Source organism: Rhinolophus hipposideros (assembly GCF_964194185.1).
Source record: "Rhinolophus hipposideros genome assembly, chromosome: 3".
NCBI classification, from domain to species: Eukaryota; Metazoa; Chordata; class Mammalia; order Chiroptera; family Rhinolophidae; genus Rhinolophus; species Rhinolophus hipposideros.
Window position 1 is genome coordinate 17,875,634 of NC_138049.1, and position 23,697 is coordinate 17,899,330.

At 39.7% G+C, this 23,697-nt stretch overlaps 1 protein-coding gene across 6 annotated transcripts in view; it reads right to left on the reverse strand.

The window, feature by feature from the left end:
* GRM1 (glutamate metabotropic receptor 1) overlaps positions 1 to 23,697 on the reverse strand; it is a 342,889-nt gene that overhangs the window by 54,936 nt on the left and 264,256 nt on the right. For all 6 annotated transcript variants that reach the window (XM_081045109.1, XM_081045111.1, XM_081045110.1 and 3 more), the window contains 2 exons: positions 11,379 to 11,625; positions 6,861 to 7,029 (listed from right to left, as the gene is read on the reverse strand). In XM_081045109.1, coding sequence (XP_080901235.1) covers positions 6,861 to 7,029; positions 11,379 to 11,625 — 416 coding nt within the window. The remainder of the gene's footprint in view (positions 1 to 6,860; positions 7,030 to 11,378; positions 11,626 to 23,697) is intronic.

The window sequence follows — 23,697 nt, forward strand, 5'->3', positions numbered from 1 at the left end:
AGAGACCATGTTTAAGTTTTTTTGCATTCACAGTGCTAGCATACTTCTTGGTGTATATTAATTACTCAATAATGTATATGAATAAAAAGAGAAATAATATAAAATATGACATAAGTAGAAGAAATGGAAATGAAGAATGCGAAGGGAATGAAAAAAAGAGGAAATTGAAGAGAGCCTTGCAAGAACTAAATAAAAATATCAATTTAGGGAAACCCCTTCATTGTAATTTATTATAGAGAAAATGTAATAAAAATAGTATAGGACCACAAAATGATTACAAGATTAGACATATATTGCACCAGCTATGTGCCAGGCATTCTGTATAGAATGACACTAACCCTCTCAACTATTCCATGGGGTGAGGTTAATTGTGTGCATTTTTCAGATGAGAAAATGGCTGCAGAAGGGATCAGTATCTGGTAGAAATCTCAGTCACATTATCTCTAGTTATTCCCAAGAGCTAGGCTCTTCCTAGTGTAATACTTGCTATCAGGATGATGCCATGCTGTGCTAAGAAACAAAATGATACCTCAGAGGTTGTCAGATATATGTTCACGTAATCAACCTTTATTTAGTGGCCAAGTGTTCCAGACATGGTGCTATGTATGCAGACAAATAAATAAAGTCACTGAGGTTAAGAAGCTCAGAATCTAACATAATGTGTTAAGTATACTGCTAAAAGGAGGAAGAAAAAGCTTATGCATTCATTCACTGACAATGTACATTGAGAGTACCTACAATGTGCCAGGAACTATGCTGAGGCTAGAAATAATCAGTGAACAAAACAGAGAATATCTCCATCCTTGAAGAGCTGTGATTGCATAGGGCCTTGAGAAAAGTGTAGCAAGAAAGCGGAATAGGGTTCAGGGCAGGGACCAAAGTGAGGCAAGTAAGTGTAGCATCCAGGGACCACATTTAAAGAGGCACACACCCTCCTCTTGTGCAAGAACCTCCTCTCTCCCCATACTTGCAGAACTTTGATAGTAAGTGCCTCCTTAACATCTGTGCCTTAGGTACCTCACTTGCCTCATCTTGGTCCCAGTCCTTATAGGGAGGCACCTGGAATAGGGTCGGGGGTGAGAGTGTAGGAGGTGTTGCAATTTTGTATATGGTGGTCAGGTAAAGATATTGCTATTTGAATAAAAACTTGAGAGATGGAAAGAGAGTACACCCTGAATATATCTGGTGGTAGAGTGTTCTAGGCAGCAGAACAGCTAGAGCAAAGACCAGCAGTAAGCGTACCTTGCATATGCATACGATTGCCTTCCCACTCTACTGTTCTGCATGAACATTATATCTCCATACATGTTTACTTGGAAAATGAAGGACCCTGTTTCTGGTGCAGCCCCTGCCAACACACGGCAGCCCTGCTGTACTTCTGCTCTGCTCCTGCCCTGTGAGTCACAGCAGCTCCTATCAGGAATCTGCCCCCGGAAGTACTGGACAAGCGGGGTCCCAGGCAAAGGTGATCACCAAAAAGTTCAGTAACCAAGGAGACCAGCATAGATACCGTGCAGAGCGTGAGAGGTGAAGGTGTCGGTATTGCTCAGAGCAGCTATGGATAAATCAATGATAACTCTATGAATTTTCTCATTATGACCAGTGCTTGCAATGTTTCTTCCTCATCCACAGAAACTATAGCAATTTCATGAATACACATGCACAGAAAAATACATAAAACAATGTTTTGTCCTCAACTTTTGTCCAAATTTTAGCCAATATGTTATCAGTAGCTGGGGCAGATGGCATCGTCATTATGTAATCATAAGCTTCTCAGATACCAAATTTTGTTTATATTTCTGTGAACTATTTATATTGAGAACCTGCCATCCTGCTGTATATTCAATATATAATTAAATAATATATAATTATTCAACAATAATTATATAATGGGGGAACCGTATCATACTTTCACTGGTTGCCAATCTGGTTGCATTAACATGAACAATTTAAATGTGGAGTTTGCTTTGATTCACAAAAAGAGAAAGCTGAGATGGATAGGACAGTTATGGTTGATGATATTATTGCTAACTTTCTCAGCTGGTCTTGTGGCTAAGTGGGAATTGTCCTTATTCATAAACATAAGCTCAGGTATGAAGGTATGAAGTTTCATGGTATTTGTACCTCACTTTTGAATGGTTCAGGGTAAAAAAATAGTTAACCCAATTCTGAAGTCTATAGTTTGTAAGATAAGTGTAACTGGGCTTTTGTCCACATATATAAAATGTATTTTACTACATGATGCTCTGGCATGTGCAATGAGGAACCATTTATGATACATTCCATGTTCACCTAATGTCTCCAGAATTCACCTGTCAGATTGGCCAGATGAGAAAATAGGAGGAAGTAACAATTTCTCCACTCTCCGTGCCCAAACGTCCAGCCCCAAAACCATTATTTTGCAGTAAAGAATCCAAAGAACAACATAAAGGTAGAAAAAAATATAAGAGAAGATAGGGGAAGAGAAAGAAAGCCAGCGAAAACAATTGGCAGGATCCTTTTCCCTTGACTTCTCTGCTGGTTTCTTTATCTCTATCAAATTCTCCCAACGCTTTCACAAATATTGTTTCCTTAATTCTAGATTCTGGTCCCCCAGCATTTTAAATGGAGACCTCTGTTTATAATTTGATTGTGAATTACTGAGAAAATAAGGTTTAGCAATTGAAATTTGCATTTATAGGAAACATGCCAGTTCATATAATGAGACATAGCTCAATAACATGTGGTTGTGGGATTATAAGAGCTTGGGGTTGGCTTCCAGCCAAGCTCTGGCACTTTCTACTGAGAAAGCTTGGAGCCAATGACTCTACCCCTCTGGGTCTCAGAGTCTTCATCTATAAAATGGGGCTGATAACACCTGCTTTCAAAGGTTGTTTGAAGGGATAATTGACATGATGTCTGTAAAGCATCCATTATTGTATTTCCACGAGAATATGCTTGATGAATGTTAGTCCCCAATCTTTATTGCCTCCCTTCTTCTCTTCACGTTCCCCTCCTTTGTCTTCCTACCTCTTCTCACCTCTTACCTGCCCTTCACACACCAAGGAAACACAGTGGCAGACTTGGTATGGGAGAACAATACATGTGCCAGGCCCTTGTTGTTTGCTTGCAGATCCACTGTCCACTTTTTACATGTTGCTGTAGAGCCTCTCCCCCTAACCTGTCTCCTAGGCCCTCGGCCACTGGCTCTTGGAGAGGTCTGGACACTTCTGTGAACCCTACCTCCGTCTGTCTCACTGTTGCCCCATCTTCTGTCATCTCCAGTTGTCTCTCTCCTGTGGAATAGGCACCTGATTCCAGAACTGCCTCCATTGCATTAACCACAGCAGGAGCCCTGATGAGACCAGACAGGGGACCCACAGAGGCATCTGTTTCCCACACTGCTTCCAAATCTGAAGTAGGGCCATGTAATAGAACATAGACACTGGCTTCCCCAGTCGCTGCCTAAAGGGGATGTTACTTCCAGTGAGCAAAGCTTCACCACAGGAAGCAGAAAATAGGATGGCACAGGTGCCTCCATTCTTCTACCCTCCTTGCTTCAATAGATAGTTTGAGTGGCTTGTCCAGGGATCTTTGTGAGGCTGAGCAACTAGTTATGCTCCGTGAAACAGCATCTTGCTCAACAATACATCCTATTGGTGGTGGTGGTGATGGTGGTGGTAGTGTTTTCCTGCCATGTCTCACTTCCTTTTTCCTCTCACTCTTGCACCTTTGGGATTCTATCTCCCATTAATGCACTAGCACTTAAGCGTTGCTTGGCTTAAAGGGTTCAATGGAACCTGAGCTAAGTACCTGTGAACTACATTGTCTAGACTTTCTTGCCGACTACCTTCTGGGAGGGTTGGCAAGGTGGAAGGACCTGAAGAGAAGGAGGAAGGAGAAGCCATGATTTCCACCCACTTCAGAGAGGGTCTCAGGGTGTAGTTGTGACTTTTCCCCGTGTCCCTCTGGCTCAGCAGGGGTGGGACTGATTCCTGCTGTTGCTCATCTCTGACTTGCTTCAGTGCCCTCTCTTACTTTTATACCTAATTTTGTATGTTAAATTTCCTCTGTCAAACCACGTGGCATGGGTGGTTTTTCTTCTGACTGAACCCTCACGAATATAACACACAACGACACAAAGTTTGATTTTATCTGCTTGTGTTTGTGGTATGGTTAAAAATCAACTTCTCCTTCCACGTGACATTATACTTATAAGATATTGTATTTATATTTCTAAAGCTCAATAACAAAAGAAAGCTGGAATGTTAACTAGTTCAAAGCAATTGCCATAAGAAAGTTCTATGGGCTATCGTAAAAGAAGTCAAATGGCTATTTTAGATGGCAGTTGATATTTGGCATTTTAAATGGCATTTGATATTTAAGATGAAGAATCCTTTTCTAAAGCTTATGCTTCCCAGTTAATACAAGTACAAGGCCTACAATTGCCTTGTAAGATGCCTCTTTCCCATCTTTGCAGTGACTCCCTGCATCTTGGGCCTGGAAGGTGGCAAATGAGTGGTATAAGAATATGAGTGTGGTTATTTGCGAAATGAGATTCAGATTTCATTTGTTTCCATACTCCCCGGGGTACTTATGGGAAACAAACAAACATCCCCCACTCTCTTCCACTCCAGGTGCTACTTTCCTCCTGCAGGGTACACAATATTTCTAAACTTGTGCCCAAAGAGATTTGCATGTATAGAGAATGCTCTGTAACAACTCAGCAATGATTTCTGCAACCTCCTTCAGTAAAACTGCATGGGCGTAATGCAAACGTGATGCCAGAAATACTCCAGTATCTGGGCACAGAGATATATGCAGACAGCCTTTCCTCTGAACCTGGGGCAGGCGGGTGAGGGAAGTCTTTCTTCTGGAAGGCACAAATGGGGATACACATGGTATTTGAGCCCCCCCCCCCCCATTCATGGCCTGCCAGAAACCAGAGTAATCGGAGGGAATTGTGAAAGGGAGCTGGAGTGCGGTAAATCTTTGGGATAATCTGTTTTCTCTTTCCAGGGTTTTTTTGTTTTTTGTTTTTTCTGTATACTCTGAAAAACCCAACTTTGTATTTTCATAAACTGTTCCATAGCTATTGTTTCAGTGCCACCACCCCCACTAGAAGGGAGGCATGAGCCAAACATGTGACATCCTTTGGGTCACAGAAGTGCATAAGCCCGGGGCTTCTGCATTATCCCCAACATATAAGTTTAAGTCTCAGATGTACTACTTTCCCCATTATCCTGAAAAGATGACAAAAGCAGAATCCAGTGGTTTGGCATCTCATGAAAAGGGGAAGTTTTGGGCCTCTGGATTTCAGACGATACATTCCTACATACCAACACACAGTCTCATGTGCAAGAATTCCATCAGGACAAGAATCAGAATGAATTCTTGGGGAGAAGCCATGCTGACATACAGTCATAAACACTGGTTTGGCTGGAGCCATGCTTATACTACTAACATACTTCATCACTGACTAAAATCTAATGGTATCTTCAAGCATCCTGAATGTCCCATACTACCGCAGCCTTGTAGGACTCCTAACCCAAATCTTCCCAAGATCCAACAACTCAAGGATTAACTGTGGGCGTGACAGGAGGCTTCCAGTACCCTGTCACAGCACTGGAATGGACTCCGTTTTGACTGGTTAGTTGTCCTCACAGTTATTAAATATTTTTAACATAACATCTGCAGAGGGAGCACAAGATATATAAAAGTAGAGTGAAGTGTCTCAGAAGTGTGTGTCTTCCTCAAAGCAGCTGGTGTCACTGAGTGTTTGAGTACTTCAGGCTAGCTTTCCTCAGCACCAAAGGTGTTGCAGGTTCCAAATCCTCCACCTTCTTTTATTGGTAAAGATAAGCTTTGCCAGTTTCCACACCAACACTTCTTCTCATGACTAGACTCTTGCCCTAAGTCCACCACGTGTACTCATCTGGGCATCTCCCCTACGTGGGTGGTTCCACCCTCCTAAGAATGGCACGGCAGCATGGCTAGAGAGCCAGAACCTCACACAGGATCTGCTCCAGCTCCAGCTGTGCTGTGCAACATTTGTGTGACAGTCTGTCTGCTCCCAGAGATGAGTCACAGAAAATTAGAGAGGGAAAGACCTATTGGGTCATTTAACCTATACTCCTGCCAGTTCACAATCACTCTCCTATGCTCCATTTCCTTGTACATCATCCAGTTCAGTTTTAAATAGCATGGGATACCGAGAGCTCTGTTTCCATGCCTTCTTCACGGAGAATTCTCCCTAGCATGTCCAGCCAAATGCTCAATATTTGATGTTTATTTCCTCCACTCTTGTGTATACACTAATATCATGGTTAGTCACTTGCCCCAAGCTGAAAAACAAGCATCTAAGAATAATTAGAAAGTGAGGACTCTCTCTTGGCTAGAAAACACACTAGTTTCAGAAAAATCAAAGAATTTGGTGGAGTCATGAGAAGCCCTGCTTCTGTGTTACCTCATTTCAACTTCTTTTATTTTAGTTATATGTTTATATAGCATCGTTACGCTTCTGCTTTCATTAACAACAGCTAGGCCTATGACTAAGCAGTATCACTGGTTTTGGTTTCCACGCTTACTTCTGTTTCAATTTTTAATTCCATTATTCACCCCCTTGCTTTCTATGTTGTAGTGAAGATCCCAGCTCATCACTGTAATTCAGGTGAGGACCACTCTAAGCATTGAAATGGCTTGCCTATTCCATTTCCTAATCTTTCCTTGGCTTTTCCATTTCAGCTAAACACAAACACAAAGACAGGAAGCCTGGTCCACCCTTTCTGAACAGTCTTGTCTAAGAAAGATGTCTCTATTTATGTGCAGGCAGGGTGCGCCCTCCTGAACACCGCCCAAGAATGCATTTGTGACTGGCTCACCTTAATCTGACCCTTTAAACAAGGCTCACTGCACACAGAGCGCACCATTCCACTCTTGTTCATCTGGATTTTGTAGTCATCAATGTTCAACACCCCTTCATGCCAGGTTCCAACATGTACGTAGTCGTAGCGATTAGCTTCAGTGTACTGCAGGTTCATGATGTCATATCTATGAAGAAAACAACACGTGTGTCTCGGAGAATATGGACATGATGTGGGAAACAAAGACATTTGGTAAATAGATAATAATGAGGGAAGAGACATGAATACTAGAATCATCCTACATCCTAACTCCAGCTACTGTCAATATATTAGTGTATTTCTAATGTTTCCTCTGCTTTTCCAAAACTTACATTTTATTCTTCAGTCTGTGTGTTTTCCATATTTGCTAAGGAAGATATTACTCTTATACCTTCTCTCTGCTTATTCTCAAAAAAAAAAAATATATGTGTGCTGAGTTGATCATCCTCTCCTTCAAATCATTATTCAATAAGTTATGTTTTTGAACAAGTAGCAGTTCTTGAGAACATTAATTTCTTAACTAGATTACTTTTATCCCAACTTTCTTTTTCACATTCAGTTGCTATTTTCATTACATTGGATTGAAAGAGTTGAGTTTTAACACACAAAGCCTATTTTAGGGGCTAAGAGAGCAAGAAATCTGAGAAATGCGTCTTTAATTAGCAAGGATGTTGGGGATTTATCTTGAGCATTGACATTTAAACTGGTCTCTTCCCTGATTAGGACAAACATTTCTGAATCCAAATAATCGGTATCAGCTATATCAGAAATTTCAAATGCCGCAATGCAAGGGCAAAATCTACCTTTAGAAATCTTCATTGCAGCCAGAGTGTGTTCTGGGGGCCAGATCTCATCTTTTCTCAGAGCGGGCAGTGGAGAGCATCTCCCAATGCAATGGAAACAACACAGGATTTGGCCTTGGGATATGTAAGCTAGATTCTCTTTCCTAACAAATTATAACAGTATGTTGTACTACTTAGGAATGTCACTGAACTCTTGAAGGCTCTTGGGCTGTTTGTGAGGATTTATTAATGTAAGGTATGTAAAAAATCTACTTCACAATTGGGACAAATGCATAGGTAAGGCAATATCACTGTATCATTCATATGTGTATTTCTACGAATGCCCTAAAATACTCTGGTTATTTCCATAACCATAAGAAAACAGAAGAACGTCTTTGTATTGTCATCTCCATTTATGACTCCATCATTGAAACTTCCCTGGCATTCCTCAGTTTTCTCTGCATGTTGCTATTTACTCCAAGTAAATTATAACTCCTATGGCAGTTTCCCAGAAACGCATGCCAGATGCAATCCCTTCCTGGTTCTGTGAAGTGGGATTGTGTTCTGTACAACCTGTGTAGAGGTGCCACCCGCCTGCACTAGAATATGAAAAGAATGGTCCCTTGCTCTTTCAACCCAAAGAAATCAATGGCAATTAACTAACACACATTCCTCTTCCGGCTCTCTTCCTCCTCTCTTCTCCTTACCCAATCCATCCTGGAAGTCCTTCTAAACAGGATTCAGATTCAGAATCCTTGGCTCAGCACTGCAGGAAGCTACCACCAAGCCATCTCAATTGGCATCTGAAACCTGTTGGCTGTATCTGGCCCAGTTCTTTATCTCGACAACTGAATCCTTTAAGGGCTTTTCTGCCTGCTGTTGGTGTACAAGTGCAATTTGTCACCCATAGGGAAGTTAGTGGCTTCTCTACAGCCAGGTTCTGGCACTTTCTATAAACAGCAGTCTCCTAAATGGGAAAGGGAACACTGGGAGAGTGAAGGAAGTTTTTTCGCTACTTTTCTTGGTGAACACCTTACCAAGAGTGAGATGAGAAAATGGCACACCTGGAGCATATCTTCATCTCGTGGCTATTCTGACTTTTGGCTACAAACAGGTTCTTACTTTCCTGGATGCTGAGACATACTAGAATGTTCTACAGAGTAGCTGTCTAAGTAATGTCCATGTATGTGGGTATTAATGTGGGCTGACGGCTCAGTCCCATACTAATGTACACCTCCAATAATTTTCTATTTTAAACTCGTGGTTATAGAACTTGCTGTGATGTTTGCTTTTTCGTGTCTTTTAATTTTTAGGTTTTACTCCATATTACATTATTAAAACTCCTTACGTACTTTCAATGAAGGTTTAAATGCACTGCTACCTTTAGAATATTGTTTTCCTATAAATCAGTTCCCTAAGACTTTTATTTCTTCATACAGGAGCAGTCAGTTCACACTTCATTAGCATGTAGAAACTGAAAACCCTTAACAATATTTTCATATGAAAACACATTTTTTTAAAAAGTCCCAAAAGCCAGAGGCAAAAAAAAAAAAAAAAAAAAATACTGAAAGACACCAATGGAAAAATACCGCACCGATTTACTAAAGAGAGGCCTTCCCCGGGCTGTGTGTGTTAATAAATGCCACTCTTTTTCTGGACTCCAGAGTCCCTTCTGGGTATGTTGACATTTATTTGGAATATCCTTATGCTGTAAATCACAGCTTTACAACATCCTCTCAATGCATTCATTTTATTTTGCACGATGATTAACTAAAATAATTAAAAGAGGGTCCAAGGCATGAATAGCGTTCTGATAGGAAATGGAAGCAAAGGGAGGTGGTTGAAATAGAAACTGATCACAGGTTAAGATGACCAATTTCAAATAATCCTTGAAAAGAGACCCAGGGGGAAGCTCATGATTTAAATATGTAACTAATGATGGAGGAAAAACAAGCTGAAATTGTGTGCCTATATTTTGGATGACTCACAGATAGAGAGAGGAAGACGAAATATTATCAGTGGACCACCTAAGTTGCATCTGGCCCTGTGCTAGGCACCTTATGTGTGTTATCTCATACAATCATGCAGGAAGGTTTCCATTCCAAATCCAATCCTTTGCATAGCCTATTAGAGTTACCAGTGGAACCCAGCATTGTAACCATTGGTGTAAAAGGGAGAGTGGTATTCTGACTCTCAGACCCACTGTTCCTTCTGGTTCCACTTCCAAAGGTGCTGAGTGCCTGGAGGCTTTCCCCAGGCCCGGGCACCGGACCATCCCAACCATCCACTCACATTTTAACCTAAATCTGCTCCCAACTAACTGGCAGCTTGGAAAGAATCTCCTCAATTCATCATTCTAATTACTGACAACTACTCTTATCATTTACCTTTCCTAGAGCTGTTGTATTTTCACAGGGAGAATCCACTTAGTCCCCACAAGGCATTCTGCAAACATGGACCTTTAAGCTTACAGGAAAGGAAGAGATGCACGTAGAATTATTTAGGGTCTCTTACAATGTCTTACAGTAGTCCCTCCTAAATAGTGAACTACAGTACTTTTGAAATGACTTTAAGAATGCTGCCTGCAACTTGGCCTAATTTCAGGATTAGCTAAAAGGCAGCGAGCTTGATGTGGCAAAAAGATCGGGAGCCTAAGATTCAGACAGTGCTGCCTTGACCAGCTACTCCCTGCGTGATTTTCAGGTGAGTTTCTTAGTTTCTCTGACACTCAGTTTTATCATCTGTGCAAGAGGCTAATGATATGCCTATAGCAATGAAGATTAAATGATTTGATGTTCTATGTTAACACGACATATGCTTTCCTAAACTCCCTCATTCTGCAAAACCATATACTGAACGATAACAGGGCTTATGAGGGAGGGAAAAGAAGATGATGGGCATATTGTGCAGCAGCCAAGCTGAGGGCCTTTTTCTTTCTGTTGCCAGGTTTAATTCTTACTTCACTGTTCTGATTATTCCTTGCCTGGGACCATTCATATGAGCAAAAATAACGACTCTTTATACTGACAGCATTCTCTATGTACCAATTACATATGAGAACTAGCTGGTGTTATAAAGCAAGTATTGAAGAATATCAAATGACTTAGGGGAAATATATGTATATGTTAGTTAGGTTTAATTTCCCTTTGCTTCTTGATTACTTCTTTGGAAGCCATACAGACTCAAAGACAGAAAGAAAATTCTTTTTTTTTTTTTTCGTGTTCCAGGAGGAACATAAGTTAGCCTAAGAAAAAGGGATACATGTGTAGGACGTTGTTCTCATCATATGTTAACCTCTTTAACCAGGCATAATATTAAAATATTTCACAATGAGGATGGCATTGCGACCAATCAATAAGAAGGGTGCTGGCCTGGAGCTGGCAGTACCTGCGAGGGTCCTGCTGGTCAGGTGCAGTCTTTTTGGTTTCTTGGCTTTGCAGGGAGGTCCCTGGTGTTCTGAGGGAAGGGCTGAGGTGATAACTGGGCAGGGGGGTGGCACTGGTAGGATGCAGGGGGGTGAGTGTTTACCAATATGGTTTTCAACTTTTTAACATGTAATTGCCATCTAACATGAGCCCTGTATCTTTACTTTTCTTGTTGTATCTATCCTCATGACACCCAGAAACCATGGAACCCAAAGGAGCCAGAGTTGTCATCTGTCTGGCTCAGGAGGGCTCACACGTTAGTTGGATCCTCTATGGAGAAGATGCCTTACCTTCCAGGAGCATCTCCTTTGTCATCAAACCACACTTCCTCTCCCGACACACCGATGAACGTGGACTTGATGAGAAAGTCCAGGAGCTTGCTGCCGTCGATAGGCTTCATGGCATCGCAGAGGCCCACGTGGCCGGGGCAGAGAGCTTGGTGCATGTTCTGCAGCCCGTGTGCCATGGCGTAGATGGCGTTGATGACAAACCCCATCTTACTGTCCTGAACATAGTTTTCTTCTAAGCTTTCATTGCCTGGAACATAAAAACAGATCACTACCAAGGCTGCATAGTGACATCTAAGCCTGTATGCTTAATTCTCAAATGCTTTTCAGGCCTCTCAGAGGAAGGGAGAGCCAGCCCAACTGTTCAAGCTCTCTACTTGTGATTAGCTTTTGTATATTCTATCTGCAGATAGTTTATTCAGTTTTATTTTCTGAATTCAATAATGGTTTTATAACATATAAAACAAACTTCATAGAGGTGAAAAAGAAAAGGATTTTCAAATATTGCAAGAAAATCCTTAAGGAGAATGGAAATAACTCTTATTCCCTCTTGGTTCACAGACTTATATTAAAAATCTCACTATATCACAGTACTGGAAAAAACATGTTTGACATCCTCTTCCATAACAATCTATAATTCACAGTAAAACAGTTTGTGCATTATCTATACTCTGATATTTTCTTTGGATGACCCCACTAATTTTATCATCTCTAGGGCCATAAAAACCTAGAGTAAGAAGGAGAGCTAGGTAGTATGAATTTCTTCTCACATAAGGTTTATAGTACACAAATATTTGAATCAGATTTGCTAATTATTAGAAACTCAGGTAAAATGTTTCTTGATGGAAAAGTCATAATACACATTTAATTTTGGCCTTTTGCTTTTACCAGTGAATTTCAAAAACCCATTTCTATGTGTGTCACATGCAATTAAAAGTTCCCCAATTGCCAGGTAGTTTCTCAAGAACAGTATTGTATGAGATATGAATTCCATATTAGAAGTCTAAACTTTAGGATTTACATATGGATGAGAAATTCAGGGACCAATTGGGTTTGCTGAAATAAAAGTAACGGGTTTGGAAAACAAAATAGATTTGGAACACACCTCTGGCATAATTCTGAGACTTTATACTTTGTTCTAGAACTTTGCTTCTCTCTGAAGTGGGCTTTCAGTCCTTCCCTTGACTGATAGTGAGGGGTCTGTGTGATGTATGCTCAAGGTTCTAGAAGTTGGGAAAGTTGGCAAGTTCAGCTGCTTATGGGGTTGAAAACAACATGAGGCTCCCAGCCACCCTGCCAGCTGACCGCTTTGTTCCAGCCTAAAGCAGGTCCCAGGCTGGAGAGTAGCAGGAAACATTTAGGAAGTTAGAGAACTTAGAGTATTTAGTATTTAGAAGTAAGGAATCTTGACTTTGTTGTTGAGCTTGATATGAAAGAAGGCATTTCTAAAGAGGTCTACTGGAAGGCTAATCCATTTATTAATAGATACAGTTAAGAATGTGAAAAAGATACATGTGTATCTACCCAAGAGTGACCCAGGCCAGACTGAAGGCGAGGGGGATTCAATTTAACCAACCTTCCAACGTTGCTTAATAGGAAGTTATTAAGTGTGATTTGCTAAAGTAATATTTTCCCAATTGGATAAAGGACATTTTCTGAGAGGAAATAAGCATGGAAAGTTATGTAAAAGAGAAAGCAAACATCCTTCTTGCAAAAACTGCAAAGTCACTGAAACAGGTAACATACGTCTGTCACCCAGAACCCTGGCTCTTAATGTTAGTTTGCTTTCCCTCTCTTTTATATTAGACTATAAAAGAGATAAATTAATGCCATCTGTCTGAAAAGTTTTAAACAAGCCTTTAAAGACTGTTCAAAATCTCCAAGGGTGGGAGCTAAATTTTAAAGCTGTTAGAATTGGAGAAATTAGCAGGACTTAAAGAAAGAAAGAAAAGTCAAACAGACAAAAATCGAGTGGTAAAATAACCTTCACTGCAGCAGCCATCTCAAGGGTTCTCGTCAATACTAAAACCATCCACTTCAAGCTGCAATTATCAATGTCAACCCAGTAGCAAATTCTCACAGGAAAATATGAGAATAAACACCAAGTGTACTTTTTCCAAGTGGAAAATTCTTTATTTGGGACAAGCCTTATGAACACTGGGTTTGTTGTTGTGTTTGCTTTGATAACTGCTATTAAGGAATTATTATATATTTTAAAATTTGTGTTCGTGTCTCCAGTACAAATTTCTTCAGCTGTAGTTCTCTAGTGGATGTGTAATTCATCAGCATTGAGACTCTAACTGTCCTTGGCTTTCTCTGAGATCAGTGTTTTCCTTTTGATCCTTATTTAGGGTGATTACATAACTTATTGTCCAAACTGGGTCACTTTTGAGAGTGATGTTAATAATTATTCTGGACACACAGGTGTAAACAAGGCAAATTAGTCCAACGGTGACGTTTCTCCATCCACACTGCCCTCATTATGTATTTACTGATATTATTGTGGGTGAGATTTATATCTATCTATATTATATATATATAAATAATAACATACAATAATATCCATAACACATGCAAATATATATACATTTATGTATGCATATGTATACATACATATACATACGTTTTGTAAATATATGTAGATACAATAAATAATCAGTAGAATATTATTAATTTTAACAACTTTACATGAACCTAATTTTAATGGGGAATAAACACATTAATTATATTAGCTATTATTTTTTGTATTTGTTACATACAAGACTCAAATAATGAGCTCATGATAATACTGCCAAAGAGACATTCATCTTGCCAGTTACAAGTGAGGAAAGAGCAGTGGTATCCAGATGACCCCTGGACCCTCCAACTTGTTACGCTCAGTGGCAACATGGGAGCAGATATAGAAATCTACAGAGGAGGTGCATTTCTTGTGACTGAAGACAGGGCATCATGCTGTTCTCCGGTATCATCCTCAAGCTGGTTTAGGGCTTCTCCCTGGGATTGGTCCAGATGTGCACAGCTGTCTCGCTGACTTGGAAGCACCAGCCTGTACTCTATCCATGGCAAATTATGGCAAAGAAGCCCATCCTGGTAGTATTTATCATACGGAGAGCCAGGAGGCCAGGCACATGCTTTCAGGGAATATTTGTAACTCACACCATTTCCAACAGAAACACCAAGAACTTCTGTGTTTGCGTCTGTTGCGTCGAGGAGCCCAGGTACTTCCCTACCCTGCCAGCCCGTCCACTGGGTCTGCCCATGAAAGGGGTGCTGCCATAAGTAAGAACCCCCAAGCTACTGGCCGAGCTCGGGATGAGCTAGCGTTTAAGAACATGTGACAGAGTAAGAACACCATCTGGCCTTTACAGGACCATGTTATTGCCATAGCAAGTGTCCCAGATAATGTCACAAGGATCTGTCATTGAACCAACAGAACGCATCACAGGTTTTCATGTCGTCCTACATTTCATAACTGGTGAGTGACTAGAGCATCCAAACTATTACTACTGTCACTTGGTGGGATGGTGAAAACATTTGAATCCCCTGGGGGTTAGGGCCTTTCATAACACTAGTTTCAGAGTTCTTAGTGAGAAGGGGATTTTATGCTTCATTTTCTGTGGTGCATTAACTGTTACAGACCACTAGGGTATCATTAAACCATTACCTTTTCTCATATACTAAATGGAATCAAATAATTGTAGTTGACTGTGTTTATTTACTTTCAGAAGAATACCTGCCTAACTACTTCACAGTGGATTGTGCAAATAGCTACCTTGATTATAAAATAGTAATCTTATTCTTGTTGGGAAAGCACAACAAGGGCTGTAAATTGTTGCCTGAGTGCAGCAACACGCAGGGCCTCCCTGGGGGTAGGTTTCAACTGTGTACCTTCTGAAAACAGGAAATTCACGTTGATCCGGAGTGATGGGGGGAGGGTCGGCAGTTTTATCCACTGCCACTTACTATGGCTCTTCAGCACAGCAGTTCAGCAGAAAGAACTCTGGACAAGGCACATGAACACCTGGGACCTGGAGGCCGTCCCACTGTATTATGTCAACAGTACATTTCCAACAAGCCATGGAACTTGGACAAGAGTCCAGACCTCCTTGGGTCTCAGTTTCCTAATCTAAAAAATTACCACATGTGGATCAGATTATCTTCCTGAAGATTTCTTCCCGCTCTAAAGCTGTTATGCTTTGCTTCACCAATTCCACATTTATTGGTACTTGGCAAAGCCATTCGCATATATTATCTGTTGGAATCCTTACACAACTGGGTGAGATAGGTTCTATTATCACCATTTTACAAAGGAGAGAAGACTAAAGCACAGAGAGGTCAGGACTGGAGAGAAATGCTCTACTTCCCCTTCAATTAATGCTTTTTTTGTGAAGAGACTCCTATAGAGAAGTACCTCAGGCCTTTTAATCTTACCTGATGGGAAGAGAAGAGAATTCATCTTATTGGTGTATTGAGAAAAAGAAAGTGGGCATGCTCAGCTCAGCCATTTCTCTCTCATTTGGAGCAGGCGCTTGACAATACACAAGGATACTGGTTGGTTCTTCAGCCTTTGGTAAATGTGGGCTGCAGTTACCCAACTATGCCAGTAGGCAAGATAGGTTAATCTACCTAGTTTTGGGGTCAACCATTGAAAAGTCTATTGTGACCACAAGTCTAATCCATGTCTCTAAGCCAGTATGGCTTTTTGTTTGTCTTTTTTTGTTGTTGTTAACTTTCAAAAACTTTTTCCTTGAGATTTAGCCTATATATGGTAAAGTGCAGAAATCTTTATGGTACAGATCACCAAATGTTTACATATGTGCATATCCATGTACATTTGTACATGGTCATGATACTGAGCATTTCCAGATGATTTCATTTATTTAGAGCATCCATAATTTACCCAGCAATGTTTTGTAATTTTTCAGTGTGCAGATTTTAAGTATTTGCTTTTTATGGTGCTGCAACTATTGTCTTTGACATTTTTAAATATTATTTGTGGCCAGTATATAGAAACACTATTGATATTTGTATTTTGGCCTTGTATCCTGCAAACTTACTAAATTTACTTATAATAAGTAAATAGAATTCAATTATATTTTTTTATAAATTCTTTTGTCTTCGATGCACACAATCACATTACTGATAAAACATATTCTATCTCCATCTGTTTGATTCCTGCGTCTATTTCTCAGTTCAACCCAAATTTGGGAAGGCAGTATACTGACTGTCCCACTGAAATCCCAGGGGTTTGAATTCAAGGTCACACAGCAAGGATAGAGGTAGTGACCTCCAGAGCTGGATCTGGTCCCTGCCAAGCAGCACTGTGCATGCAAGTAGCAGCCATACCCAACTACTCTAATAGCTCCATAACACACAAGACATTTATTAGCAAATACAAGCACTTGTATGTTTATTTGTTCTGAGTTTTTAATAATATTGTCCTAGTTTGAATGTCCAAAGTGGAAAAATATAGAAAATAGATTGAAAGAATGTTGAATTCCAATAGAGTCAATAGAGTATTTTGTGGATGCCTGTTCTTTCTATTTCATTAATATAACCCCATTATTATGCATGTCTAGTTATGCTGCCTTTTAAAATCTAGACACTCGGCATTAACTTCAAATTTAAAAAAAACAAAACAAGTATTCTTCTATCACATCATAAAACAAAGAAGTATTTTGGAAGACACTGGTAAACATAACTGTCCCTGGAGGAAATATTTTTCTGATTTCTTAGCATTTGTAGCTCTCCACTGCCTCTTTTTATCTGATAGCATTACATACTCAATAAATAATTTGATACAATCTCAATTCATATTGAAATAGAAAGGGCTGTAATGATTTTATATTGTCAAAAGATCAAGCAAAGAATATGAAATGCATGTTCCTTTAAATGACCCAAGTATTAACTTAATTGAAAGAGGATGAATCAGGTCATTTTAAAAATGATGACCTCAAAGAACTAAAATGCCCTCGGTTTTTCTTGAAAGACTGAACTGTTAAATTTTTTAAATGCTTTCCCAGATAGAATTTGTGATAAGATTTATAATAGTCTACACTTGTCTGTGCTTGAGTCTAGGGTCTGAGGGTTTGTTTCCTCTGACTGTATTTTTCACTTTCCCTACAAAGTTTTCTCTGCTCGTATCACAGAAACATATGACCCTCTCTATTATTTGCTATTTAGTTTATTAAAATGTAAATTAACTCCTATGTAGGATGGAAGAGAAGAAAGGATCATTTAATCCAGCGTATGTTATTATCACTGTTATTATTAGTTGAATTTCTATTGCTTAAACCCACCTAGGTTTAACATATGTGAACAATACGGACATTTTTCTTTCTAAATACAGCATCACAAACTAGTATTAAGAGAGAAATTCCACAGTTATATAACAAGAACAACATGCTCCCTGCAAATTGATGGTAATTATGGTAAACTCTTAATTCCCTGAAAATCAATTGCATTTTAGCTAATTTGGATTTCAAAAAATTATGGTGTATGGGAAAAACAAATGAGGACAATCATTGGTGTGTTTAAGCGATGCTGAGGACGAGTTAGCAACACTCAGCTGACCTGTGGGGCTCTTTGTTTCCCTACGGAGAGAAAACAAAGGCGGCTTGACGTGTTCCTTTGCGTTTCTTATTGATCTGGCACAGTGTCATGGAGGTATAACCCACTTGCTCTGGAGTAACTCATCTCCGCAGGTCCGCTGTAAGCATTTGGCAGGCAATCACAGAGGTGGAGCATGTAACAGAGAGCTGGCTGCTCCCGCCATTGTGGGAAGTTAGAGTGTTATTAAAATTCATCAGGAACCAACTCCCTTCTTAACAATCTGCTGGGTCAGAATCCTTGTCAAGCCTCTCCCTCTTAGCCTCTTCTAAGCTCTGAGGAGGCAATCTATGCTCATAGCACCATTTGTCCCTATTTATGGGTAACAGGAAACATGCTTTCCTCACATATGTAAGGCAGTTCCGTAACTTCATGCCATTATGGTCCCTTTGGAGTTCTGCTCAGTGGTTTGTCCATTTTTATTATCTGTAGTTGTATGCTGCTGTGTTGAGAGTTAACTAAAAGTTAGAGCGGATTTTGCAGAAATACAAGAATTGTTTGTGAAAACTCTACTTATCTCTTATCTATTTAATTAGGGTCTAACATAGCATCTTCTGGTAACCACTAAAGAGTCTTGCAAAAACAAAACCATAAAAGTGATATGGCATTAGCATTATACATCCCCATTTATGACTGACTTCTGATTAATACAATGTGGTATCCATAATTTGACAAAATGCTGTACATAAAAAAGTCTACTTTGGGATATATGAAAGAATTTCTTATCTATCAGCCCTTTTCCTGGAATTCATATGCCAAGTGGATAAAACGGGAGCCTGGAATAGAAGCCTGACATATTCTGGGCAGACTCTGAGGTTTAAATATAGGCCATAAGTCTTATTACCATGCCTCCATCACCAAAGAGTGGAATATACCATGGATTTTCATTTGGAGTTCATTTCCCCAGGGCCCTATTAGTTGGTATTTTACATTGATATTTTATGTAGACTTAACAGTCCATGTAGACCTCGATGTTTCAATTGTTGGGATTTCCTGAAAGGCATGTTGTCTTTTATGGGTTGTCTCCCAAAAGCATATCTTGAAAGAGCCTAATTTGGAATTCCTAAGAGCTTAATACGAACTCGTGGCTAGTGAGATTTTAGTCAGTATGTAAAAGAGTAGCTCCTGAGAGGAATGTGGTCAGGAGCTTATAGGCAAAGAGCTCTTAGCCAAATCTGTTGATAAAACAAATACAGGGTCAAGACTTTATCTGAATCTGCTTGGACAGGTCAACCACTCTTCTCAGGCTGCGAAAGGAATACTTACAGAAACAAGAATGACAAATATTGATTCTATAGGAAGGATTTTATCACCTTGAGAGGTCACAAGGAAGATTCAAATCTATTAAAATTATGTTCAGGAATGGAATATATGCACTATACTCAAGTTGGTCAAGTTGTTTTTCATGGGTTAACAATGGGTTAACAATTCTGAAATAGCTGTACTTATATACCAAGGGTGAACCAATAAATGAATAGAAGGCAAACAGTAGAAGCCAAGTTTATCACAGCTGGAGTGGGAGGTTACAGATAAGCAAAGGGGGAAAGCTAGAATAAACCATGTAGTAGTAGTGTAGAGGTGAAGGCATCAGTATGAATTTAAGTTTAGCTTAATATATACACTGATGAATTTATAGAGAAATAATTATACACGGATGTTTACATGGATATATATATCTCCATATATATATATATATATATATATATATATATATATATATATATATATATATACACACACACACACACATGGGTGCAGGGTATATGAGAATTCCTTGATTTATGTTTGCAACTTTTCTTTAAAACTATTCTAAAAATACAGATTTTATCATTTTTAAATGTACAAAAATTAGCATCAAACCTGACCTAGAATCAGGTAATAAGAGGTAACATGTTTGAATGCTTGCTCTGTGACAGGAATTTAATATATGTATATATGACCTTAGTCACCCCACAATGACTTATGAAATAGGTGATATTACTATGCCCAGTTCACTGATGGGAAATCCAAGGACCAGTGGGTCAAATAACTTGCTCAAGGTCACACAGCTGGATAGTGGTAGTGACTAGCTCATCACCCAGCTGATCTGACTCCAGAACTCTCACTCTTAATTACCACACTGCTCTGTCTCTTTCTTAGTTACAGTCCAGGAGTCATATTACACTCAGCAGGCTCAGGGAAAATGTGGCATTTGAAAGCACATTAATAAATGTTTGAGTGTAGAAAATGAAATTTTTCTGTGATTGTAGATTATGTGTAATCTATAAAGAGAGCTCGCATACATTTCATCTCATGGTCAGGTCACCATGATTTATATCACATGGATGACGTTGAAACAGAGGCAGTATTTTTTGCATAGCTCTTTCATATAGATGTTCATTCACTACTGCACAGAGAAGTTGAAAACCAACAGGAAAAAATCGTTTGAAAGGAAGCGCACCACAAAGAACCAATATTCTATATTCTGCAACCCTCAGACTTACATAGCCACAGCAACTATTAGTTCCCCCAGATTTTATCTGAATTCCCACACTGCTCCAGGGTCAAGTTTTGTGGGGATACATTTGTCCATGTACTTAAAAAGCTGGAAGTGCACCTTTTGTTCCAGGGGAAAATACCCACAGAAGGTTAGCTTAAGAATCTAATTAAATAAGTGACCCTGGAGGCAGCAAACAGTCTTGGATGGAAGCAGTTTGGAAGCCAAACTCTGAGGAACCTCGAACGTACATACCACAAGGAACTTTGTCAAGCAGCACCCACGGTGAATGCCTGTAGTTACCTAGATGGCTAACATAGCCTGTTGGGCTCAGCTCTTTGCAAACTAACCTTGCTCAAGATGATCGAAACACACTCATCAAAAATGCACTCGAAGAACATATGGAATTTAGCTTCTCTGGGCCAATATTTCTGTTGACTGTGGGACTTTTTAATGCCTTCTGGGAACTTTGCTTTCTAGGATGCCAGGTGTTCCACCCTTTTTGGACCAGAACTCAGTCTTGGGATTCAGCCCTACTGAAATAACTGGGCAACAGATCAAGATGTTTCCCTGGTGGCTTCTAGTTATTCTTAGATGAGGATATACGAGACAAACACAAATATGGTCAAGATGATTCTTTGTCTGCACTTATTCCTTGTTCATTTTTATAACCACCGTGAACTTTTTCTAGTGTCACAGAGACAATTATCTTCAATTAGGACTTGAAATTTAGATGAAATAGGTATGCCTGCCACCCCTCAATGTATCTATGATTCTCAAAAGAAAAGAAGAAGCATAGAGATTAGTCATAACCAAGGCTACATTAAAGGAACAAACAATGGATGCCTATAGCTATTCATAAAGGTAAACATCTAAGCTGATGGACTAGATTTTGACCAAAGCCTGTGTTATTTGAGGGCAATCCTGGTTTCAGGTGTAAAACCCAGTGATAGTAGAACTCTTCATACCATGTATGCACGTGTGTGTGTGTGTGTGTGTGTGTGTGTGTATTTGCACATAATTTGGGTTAAATAGTTGTATGTTTGTGTGCATTCAAAGCACTGTATAACTTTGATGTCTGATACCCTGCAGCATTTTTCAAATGAACTTGACATAGAAAGAGGAAGCCTCATTTTCATTAACACAGGCATGCTGAGCTGTCACAGTACTCCAATGAGGTCAGAGATATGGCACTGGTCCCCCTGCACTGGTTTCTTATGTAGCTAGAAACAAAAAGGCAGCAGCAGAGATGAATCCCACCCTAATGAGGGACAATAAAGCCAGTGTAAAGATTAGTTTCCTGAGAAAAGCGTACTGGAACCAAGTGTGTACATTCAACTGGTATGTGCTCAGAAATATTTGGGAAGGGAAAACCAGGCAACAGACTGACCAGCAGGACACTGCCACTTTGCTCGAACATGACAGCTTCTTCTCATGAGGAGGGCAACAGGAAAACCATTAAAAACATCTTCTCTAAGAACACTTGGTACTGATTTTTAGTTGGGTCCCCCGAAAGCTCACAAAACTAAAAAGTAAAGGCACCAGTGGTCAGTGATTCCTTTTTGCCTCAACAACTGCCAAATCACAATCACCAGGTATTTATACAACTGCTCACATAGACTGGAACAACATAAATTTGCACATACACTGGAACAGCATAAAATTACCTTGGTGGATTTTTTCAAGTTATATTAGTCAAGGGGGGGAAGAATGTTTTGTGTATCAAGGGATATTATGGTTTATTGGTGAGTTTCTATCACTCCTCCTTCCTTGAGTGTGATGGAGATACATGTTTCTGAAGCCCAGAGTTAGTTGGGGATGAAAAGAGCAAGGATAGATGGAGGCCATTTTGCTGCCAAAATCCACCACAACACATCCCGTATTCCTACTGCCAATTGCAAAACCACCATCATTTTGTCAGAATAGACTCGATCTGCAATGGAAGCACGCAGTGCTTGTTTTCATGCAGTAATAAGAGTTATTCAGACAACTGTCTTCTACGTCATCTCAGTTGTTATCATAGTGAACGACTGACAGTTCAGGAACGGGATGATGACTTCACTGAGGCTTGATTATTATTGATGGTGACTAGAATACATTTAAGAACTCTCAAAAGGAAAACTGATTTGATGACTACAAGCTATGACTTGAGATTATTGAATAAAAACTGTGATCTAAAATGAAGTTTCTATTTAATATGTTAGTCAAATTAGAAGCTCTTAACATCCTTAGAAATAAAATAAGAAGCTGTGTATAGATGTAAAAAATGAAGGGGGAAAGTTCAGGAATTATTTCAGTCTGAAGCAGTAAGTGAGAATGTACTTCAAATCTCTTAAAAGAACCAAAAACACGTTCCATTTTAAGCTTGTGAACAGAGTGTTGTTGAAAGAAAGTTGTCCAAGAGTCCTATCCATTCAGTTCCCTCATGGAATGAAGAGGGACAAAGGTGTGGGGACTGGGAAGAATAGCAATTTATATGACAATAATAATAACAATAGAAATTAGTAGCTTTTAGAATAAATTTAAAATGAGAATGACAGCTCATTCATTTAGACTATTCAACAGAATAAGAATTTAATACTGTACGGTCTGCATTCTCATTTTGAAAGACACTCACTCAGCCACCCATGATGCATGTCCCATATCTTGAACTCTGTGCTGTTTATATATTATAAAGAGTCAAATTGTGTGGGTCCAACTCTCAGTGCAAAGATTTAGGAAAGGAATCAATCACTGTGGAATCCCAGGGACCCTTCATTCAGGAGCTTGGATATAAGACTGCTGTTAAGCAAGCATAAGACACAGAGTAAAGAAAGGGGAAGGAAGAGCCTTTCTATGTAGCAGAAACATTGATAGAGGTGGAAAATTGGAAGGAAATACAGAGTGTACAGGGACAGGAAGAATCGAAGCCTTTATTAACTTGGTTAATGAAGATAACAATAAGAGCAGCTATTATTTATTAAACTGTAAAGAGCCAGTCAGAGGGTGTTCGACCTGAGCAACAAATCAAAGGGAGTCTCTGTAGTCTTTCAGCACAGAAGGCTCAGGTTTCTTCTCGGCAGCATCCCTCCTTTTTAGGCCTAATCTCCTAGATGGCTGTCCAGTCCTCAGTGACTGTTCTAAACATGCATAAACTTGTAGTCGTACTCTAAGCCGTAGACATCCATGAAGTCCTGAGGGAAACGGCTGAATGACACAAGCAAAGAAAGCTGAGTTCACATTGTCCTATGAGTTGGG